General features: G+C 32.2%; 1 protein-coding gene across 1 annotated transcript; it reads left to right on the top strand.

Annotated features, from left to right (window-relative positions):
• Window positions 1-4,945: 4,945 nt before the first annotated feature.
• Window positions 4,946-6,340, top strand: LOC123886469 (protein GRAVITROPIC IN THE LIGHT 1-like). The gene has a single exon (XM_045935785.1). The coding sequence runs from the start codon at window positions 4,946-4,948 to the stop codon at window positions 6,338-6,340; it is 1,395 nt and encodes a 464-aa protein (XP_045791741.1).
• Window positions 6,341-9,237: the final 2,897 nt, after the last annotated feature.

Below are 9,237 nucleotides of genomic sequence, written 5' to 3'. Positions count from 1 at the left end.
TCTCTTTCCTTACTCTCTCTTGTTTATTTCTCTCAAACCAAACACAGTGTTAGAGCGAGCTCTTAGAATTCTCCAAGATAGAATTTTAGCTTCTTCCAACAGTTTTTCCCAATCAAAACCAGTTTGGTTAAGTATCAAGTCGTTTCTAGTTATCCAGATAATCGAAATCGTAGAGAACCAAATCACTTCAATCCTGTCACGAGTGTTGAGATTGGTCGGGATTAAATTTTTTAAAAGGTATAAATGGTTTTGTCACCTCTAACCAATTGGAACTCTAACCACCTCACTATCTCTCTCCAAATCGAACCTAACATGGGACAATTGAAAAATAAACGGTCCTCCGTTTCCGGATTTCCACAACCTCCCACGCAAAGAGTAGAGGAATTAAAAGGGATTCCTCTCCTTATCAAATTTTAATTCCTCTCCTTATCAAATTTTTCTTCGTCGGTAATTGATGAGTGTTTGTATGAATATTTATACCAGAACAAAGTGTTTATGCATGAATATTCATATATACACATTTTGTATAAGTTTTCCGGTATGATATATGATATAAACTTTGGTAATTTCTTCACAAAAAAATTAATTATCTTGATTTGGTAATTTGAAAAATCAGATCTGATATTGTTTGTGATTGATAGTATTAATTATTTGGATATTATCGATTGCGATCCTCGGCAATCAGATGCGACATTATATGCATATCTGCTGCAGTGTACCAACGGTTGATTAGTGCTGATCACTCCTATAAAGAAAAGGAGAATCGATTCTATCAATTTAATTTCTCTCATGTTTTTCGTGTTCTCTTTATCTCACCTTTAAATATTATTTTTTATTTTTTATTTAATATCTCAATTTTGTTCAATGGCTATGATTCCACTATTTCTCTCATGTATTTGATAGAATTCATTCTCAAAGAAAAGATCACCCGTATATGCAGTGTCCACATTTTTTTCAATTGCACCATTTTTCATGTATATTCCACATGTAGTGATTCTTTTTTGCTTTTTGACAAAATTAACATGTAGTTACAATTTTTATTTTTATTTTTATTTTCTTTTACCACCAATTTAATCTGATCCCGAGATCAGTTTTGACATTAAGTGGTTTCAGCCCCTCCCAATCACAGTTGCGGGAGATCAAACCGTGTCATTCTTACTAAATTCAGCATCAATCACCACCGAACCAATTATTTTTTGGTTCAAGTAGTTTGTAGCTAGAATTTCACTTTTTTAATGTAATTCAAGTCTGATGAGAACACTTGGTTATTATAAGAAATGAGAATAATTGATTAATTATATATATCATTTCTATCCTTTCATTAATTATAATTTCTAAGACTTAAATTGTTAAATTAAAAGTAAGAAACTTAATTTGTATCCCAAACCAAAAATTAATTTAAGGTTTAGAAGTTCTAACTCAACCGGAAAAAAATACTGAAATTGTTAGGTCAGATGTCAGAGTTTGAACTCTGACTGCTCCACTTGTGTGTGTGTGTGTGTGTGTGACAGAGAGTGTGAGTTTAAAACGACATTCTCATTTCGTCGATAGACAGATGAAATTTAAAAATATTGTCTCATTTCTCATTTCGATCAGGATGAGTTTAAAAATACTGAAATTGTTAGGCCAGATGTCAGGTTTAGAAGATTTGTTCGATAGATAGACGAACTGAGAAAGTCGTTTTAAACTCTCTCTCTCTCACACACACACACACAAGTGGAGCAGTCGCAGTTCGAACTCTGACATCTGGCCTAAAACGACTTTCTCATTTTGAACTTTTGAGTTTAAAACGACTCTCTCATTTCGTTTAAATTTGCAAATTTAAACTTTAATTTGAACAATACTTAATATATTTTGCATACCTCAGACTAAATTTCAGATTAGCAGAGCCTATTTTTCCTGAGAAGTTGAAGGATAAAACCAAACTTTAAATATATTCAACTTTAAGAATATAAAATTTTAGCACCATAATAAGCATTAAGCAAACCAGGGGCCGATACATGTAAAGCATGGTGTGACGATATTTTTATTGTTTCAAATATTGCATTTAAATTGTTCGACGCAATGTCTCTGAACCAATTTTTTTTGAACAAGATGTCTCTGAACCAATTGTTAAGAGGAATTAGAGGATCCCAACTCTCTTTCTTTCAAACCCATTTTTTGTTCTCAAACTCGTGTGATGTTTGCTCCCACTTTTTATTATTGCTTTTGTCGTTGATTTTGGTTTCAACTTGGTTGAAATTGTGTGTTTTTTTTCATGCCTACAAATTGTTTGATGAAAGTCCTCAACATTTTATTATTGCTTTTGTCGTTGATCGTATCATATCTTTTCTTTTTGGCTTTCGTACTGGTTCCGACCCACTAAAGGTGGACGACTAATCCAGCTCGCATGTAGAGGCATGCGCACTGGCCAAGCGTTGTTCTCGTGGGAATCGAACCCGGTGATCGTATCATATCTTGTAAATAATTAACAGGGATAGAAATACTTTGTGGTTAATTATCTTATTTATATTTAAGCCTATAGAGTCTTCCTTGTGTAGTTGAAACACATGATGTTACCATATGCCTCTCTTTTCATTTGAAAAATAAATGCAAATGGAAACAATAAGTACAAAGAAGCCATAAAAAGTGCTATAATATGTGGAAAGAATTTGAACTATGACTTCACCACTTAATTTGGTAATGCTCATTATTATTACAAGTACTGTAATAACTGTAAAATGTAGAAATATTAAAAAGTTTAAATTATTAAATTTGACTTTTAAAATGTTTGTACATTGAACAAACAAAGCATATATGGTCCATATTTCTACAGCCTCTGCAGTTGCAGCTTATCCCTTATAAGTGATAAGTGATTACCACCGAAGTAACTCACATAATGTTAATTTCTGACTACACTCATCAGTGTCCCCCACAAAGATATATATCAATGTTAATTTCAATATAAAGTCAGGACAATGCTAAACTTTATCCAATTGCATGTGCAGTTCCTCATGATCCTTTCCACTCTCAATATTTGTCAAACTTAAGTTACTTACTAGTAGACAATTTTTTATCATATAATGAAATATTTTAATTTGAGAATTTGGATTTTTCTTTATTTTTTTAATATAAATTGCAGAGGATTCCCAATTGTAGCAGTTGATACTTGAAAATTGAAATAGCAATAATTAATTATATTAGAACTTTTGTTGTGGTGCCGCATGCCAAAAAAAATGGAATAAAAAAATAAAACTTTGTCTACATTATTTTTTTCATACATAATTGACTGTAGAATGCTTTGTTTAGTCATTGATTGTTTTCTCCAAATTAATCACAAGATATTAACATGCATGTATGGATATATGTTAATGTTAGTCTGATGGTAAATGCTCGAGACTTTAAAGTATAGATTTCAGGTTCTATTGGTATTATTTATAGGGATAAATATGTTTCTAGTCCTATAAATATTCCAAGTTTTGTTTTTAGTCCCTCTAAAAAATTTCTTCTACTTTTGGTCCCTCAAAAATTTTCAATCAACACTTTTAGTCCCTACTTTTAAATTAACTCATGTGTAGACTTCATATTTTTTATTGAAATTTTCCAGAAAAGTCTAGAATATTTTAACAATGACTCACAAAAAAAATTAGAATTTTTTAATTAAACGTGAATTAAATATGAATTTTTAAGCACAAAAAACATAAAAATTTATATTTAATTTATGTTTCATTAAAAAATTCAAAAAAAGAAATTGGGAGAGATTCTTATAATATTCTAAACACTCATAAAAAAATTCATTCAAAAATATGAAGTTTACACATGAGTTGATTCAAAAGTAGGGACTAAAAGTGTTAATTGAAAAAATTTTAGGGACTAAAAGTAGAAGAAAACTTTTAGAGGGACTAAAAACAAAACTTGAAATATTTATAGGGACCAAAAACATATTTATCCCTTATTTATATGTCTATTGAATTAGTTGATTTTTAAGTCGGATACTGAATCTTAAAGAAAAAATGCTTGAAAATCTTAAATAAAATCAAAACTAAATAAATGTTTCCTTGATTCCTAGTCTTTCATGTTTATTTAATGATGTTCTCAAACAGTGAAGCATGATAGATTCACATTTCACAGTTCTTGGCAAGCTTATTTGAATAGTTTTGTAGGGTCCATAATTAGATCAAACAAAATCATCAATCATGTAACATAACAGGTCCCACATTATCATATCTCTGGGTAGCACTACTTGTATATTATTCCCATAAATCAAGTAGGTGTAAACAAAACAAAAAAAGGAAAAAAAATTCAATGGCTTCAATTTCAAAGTTCTTATACTACAAGCCTACTTTGAGTATTTATCATCACAAAGTAAAAACTAGTCCTACACTTTTTCTTTTCCCGCCCTTTAAAAATTCCTCTATTGAATTGCTTAATCTTTCCACTTAGTTTCATTAATTTAAGGTTATCATATCATATATTAATAATATTAAAATTTGTTTGATACGCAAAATATAAGATTTGACAAAACAATATAACAGAATAAGACAGGACATTATGGAACAAAGTTTAAGATATTGAATAAATTATGTCTCGTATGATCTTTAGCGGTCAAAAAGGTTATTTTGGTATATTATACAACTTGTGCAGGTGATAAAATGTTGTCTCATGGTTTAGTGGGAGACAAAAAAATATGTTTTTGTCCGGTCCTTTGGTCCCCAGTTTATCCAATCCCAGTAACAATTTTAAAATCAAACACATATTATCTTGTCTAATCTCTTATCTTTTAGCGGATCAAACACATCCTTAATATCACCAACTATCTTTATCCTATAGTCAAACATTTGTGGCTGCTTTTTCAATCAAAATCTTTCTTTTGCTTCAAACATTATTCACATAAGCTCAAACAAACTCTTTCCCTTCAAATTTTATTACTTTCTCAATTAAACTCTTATATGCTTCAAACAAAAAAATGGAAACTGAGAAACCAAAATCAGCAATGAACAACAGAAGCAAGAAATTTGCCAAGACATTTCAGAAGGTTATTAGTCTCAAAAGTGCTACAAAAATTGCTTCAAACAATGGAATTTGCATGCTCAACTCAAATCTCAAAGTGAAAGAAGATTCTTTCACAGATCATCATATCAAAACCAATGGCAACAACAACAAGAACAAGGCGCGAAACAAAGCGGTTATGGAAGCTCTAATTGCGAGGCTTTTCGCCGGTGTAACAACCATAAAAGCATCATATGCAGAGCTTCAAATGGCTCAACATCCTTACAACAATGATTCAATTCAAGTAGCTGATCAAGCAGTGGTGGATGAACTAAGAGCCATATCAGAATTGAAAAGAAGGTTCTTGAAAAAAGAACTTAATCTTTCACCTCAAGTTACCATAATGCTTGCAGAGATTCAAGAACAACAAAGCATAATGAAAACATATGAAATCACAATCAAGAAGCTTCAAGGAGAGGTTGATGCAAAAGAATCACACATCTCATCACTCAGAAAAAAACTTGATGAATGCATTTCATTCAACAAATCACTTGAAAAAAAGCTTAACTCAAATGCTTCTTTATCACTCTTTGTTAACCTTGAAATTTCAATGTTGAATCATACTCATTTTGTTTATTTTCTTCATCATACTTTGAAATCAATAAGAACTTTTGTGAAGCTTATGATTGAAGAAATGGAATCAGCAAATTGGGATGTTGAAGCAGCTGTTAAATTCATTCATCCAAATGCAGTTTTCAATAAACCAAGTCATCGTTGTTTCGGTTTCGAATCATTTGTTTGCATAACAATGTTTGAAAGCTTTAACTATCCAAATTTCATTTTTTCAAATGACCCTCTTCATAATTATCATCAAAATCACTACTTTGACAAATTCAAGAGACTAAGATCTTTGAATCCAAAACAATACTTAGAAAACAATCCAAATTCATCTTTTGCAAAGTTTCTAAAATCCAAATATCTTCAACTTGTTCATGCTAAAATGGAGTGTTCTTTGTTTGGAAATCTGAACCAAAGGAAGCTAGTGAATTCTGGAGGGTATCCAGATTCTGCTTTTTTCTTAGCTTTTGCTGAGATGGCAAAGCGTGTTTGGACATTGCATTACTTAGCATTGTCATTTCAAGAAAATGTTAGCATTTTTCAGGTTAAGAAGAATACAAGATTCTCTGAAGTTTACATGGAAAGTGTAACAGAAGAATCAGTTTCAACTACTTCAGTGGATTCTACTACAGATTCTAATTCCGGCGAGTTTCGCGTGGTTTTCACGGTGGTGCCAGGTTTTAAAATTGGTAAGACAGTGATTCAGAGTCAGGTTTACTTGTCTTTGGTGGATTCTTCTCCTTCAAGTTCATGATAGAAATTAATATTTGATCATGTTATGGTTGGTAGTAACCATATATTATGAGTATATTTTACTCATAATAATGTAGTATTTGTTAAGTATATATTAAGGGTTAGTTTTGATTTGAATTAGGCATTTTATAAAGTTCTATTATACATTTTACTTTCTGATATAAATTTTTCTATTTAGTTTTCTGCATTTGTAGCTGTACATTTCCAGTTTATTGATATACATATTTGTTAACTATACAATTTAAGCTACATGTTCAAAGTTTGACCCACCCATCTTGCGATTTTAACCCCCTAACTTTAGCACATTTTATAAAGGGTTGGTCATCAGTGTGTCATGTGAGTCAATATCTCTATGTGTACGTTGACTTGCAGATGTGGCTTGTAAGTCAGTGTCTACGTGTGTATTGACTTAGTCAAAATCAGTGGGGGTCAATTTGTTGCAAAAAAGTGCTAAAATTAGAGTGCAAAAGTGTTATTATAAAAGTTAGAAGCCTAAAATCACAAGTTTGTGAGTCAAAAATTGCTGACACCGAGAGACGAAAACCCTTTTACCTTGGATATTAAAAGTGAACCATTTTCTTTTATCAATATATTCGTGTCTTAGTGGTACTTATTTTCTTGTTCATATGTGATGATAGAAATGTTTTTTTTGTTAATTTAAAAGCTTGCAATTGTTAGAAAGTGATAAACAGAGGCTAAGCATGCCTTGTGTGCATGATGATGGGCCAGGGAATGCAATGGCAATGGGAGAAACAATTAATTCAATCAATTGAGTACAATTCAACATCATGATGTACATTACACAAACATGCTAATTAGAACATTATTTAATCGTTAGATAACGGATACCTATGTAATAAACTTGTTAATAATTAGCTAGTTTTACCTAACCCATTAATTATATCATGGATAGAGTTGTTCAATTTGTTGACAAAGAAAGGTCTTAATTTTCTAACCCGTGTTGGAAAATGTCATACTACTAGGAATGACTAATTGGAGATTTAATTTGACTATAGTTGAAGAGATTGCTAGGCAACAAGGACAAGAATTTTTCAATGGTCCTCCTTCCCCTGATAAGGTAACATCTTATTTTATTTTATTTTTTGGTCAAGTAGCTTAGTGGCTAGAAGTTTCACCCTTAAGGTGAATAAGTGGGGATTCGTAGTCCAGGGTTCTACACCCTGGCCCTTACATATATAATGGATGTCTTACCGACTGAGCCAAGCTTACGGAGACACATTTTATTTTAATCTGAAGTATTATATATAGTTCAATGTATGGATAAACTAATGAATATTTATCATTTCTGAATTGTGAAGTTCTTTAACTTTCTAGTTGGGAAACTATCCAGTACTTCCACAAGTGAATAGGTTAACTCGATGGGGACTTCGGATATTGTCCTTGTAGCTGGAGGTACTGGTGGTGTTGGTCGAAGAGTGGTTGACGTATTACGGAAGAAAGGAATTCCTGTCCGAGTATTGGTATTGTTCTGACTTATGCGACTTACCTTTGATATGAACTCCCTGTTAATAATTTGAGTTTAATTAATATTGAATAATGTTTTTAACTTCTGTATCGATATTTATCAGGTTAGAAATGAAGAGAAGGCAAGAAAGATGTTAGGCTCAGATGTTGACTTGGTAAGTTACTTTGATTTAATTTGCTGAGATACTTCGCTAATGATCAAATAAATATATAAAAATTGCATTTGGTTCATAAATTTCCATAAAATGATCATTTTGTTGACAATGAGATGTAATTGGACCTAAATATGATGGAACCAGAAATATTAGAAGAAAGAAATTGTTACTTCTGGTGGGTATGTGTTTGTTTGCAAAAGAGATAATAAATTGACTACCAGCCATGTACAAAGTTCTAGACTCTTTACTAATTTTTGCATGAAAGATTTATGGAAGATAACGATGTTCATCAATGCAGCTGAACTTTCTGTTATATATATTGTATGATTACATGTACTGCTATTAATATATTATAATGCATACAAATTGATAAATTTTATTTACCCTCTACTTCCTCTGCGGTCAACTAACCTTTTTGCTGAAACTAAGGTTGTTGGAGACATCACAAAAGATAGTACTTTGATCCCTGAATACTTTAAAGGAGTGAAGAAAGTGGTTAATGCTGTTTCTGTCATTGTTGGCCCTAAGGAAGGAGACACTCCGGACAGAGCAAAATACAGCCAAGTATGTTCACTCACTTTATTAAGAATAGAAATTTTAGTTATTGAAGGCGATAGTTAACGCTGTTTGTTGAAGGCTTCATAATTATTTCTCTCTAACTGATTGAATTTGTTTTTGGTGCAGGGAATTAAGTTCTTTGAGCCAGAGGTAGCGAACTAATTTTCCTTTTTGTTGAGACTATCTTCAGAGTCAGACTTGTTGTCTATTTAATTTAGAAGTTCAGTTTGTCTGCAAGCTCATCATGAGAAACTCTCTGGAAACTTTTCTTAGTTGTTGGTTATTTGAAAACAGATAAAAGGTGATTCACCAGAAAAGGTAGAGTACATAGGAATGAGAAATTTGATCAAGGCTCTGAAGAACAACCTTGGACTTCGAAGGGGAAAGCTATTATTCGGATTTGAAGGTAGGTTCCTAGGTGTCAGTAATGCTTGATTGGTTCAACTGCTTAATTGCTGATCTAATTTTCAACATATGAATGACCGTGACCACTAAACTAGATTTATGCGCTAGCTGTGGACATTTGATGACATATTCCGATAGGCTAATAATAGGAATAATATTTAAAGCATGACATGTAGAGCTGTCAAAGGGGTCGGCCCGGTCCAGCCCGACCCGGCCCGAGGGGACCCGTTCATATAAAGGGGCTGGCCCGGCCTGGCCCGTTAACTTCGTGGCCCGGCCCGCCTAGCCCGGCCCA

Source organism: Trifolium pratense, linkage group LG5, assembly GCF_020283565.1.
Source record: "Trifolium pratense cultivar HEN17-A07 linkage group LG5, ARS_RC_1.1, whole genome shotgun sequence".
Lineage (NCBI taxonomy): Eukaryota > Viridiplantae > Streptophyta > Magnoliopsida > Fabales > Fabaceae > Trifolium > Trifolium pratense.
This window is presented reverse-complemented; position numbering and strand designations above follow the sequence as displayed.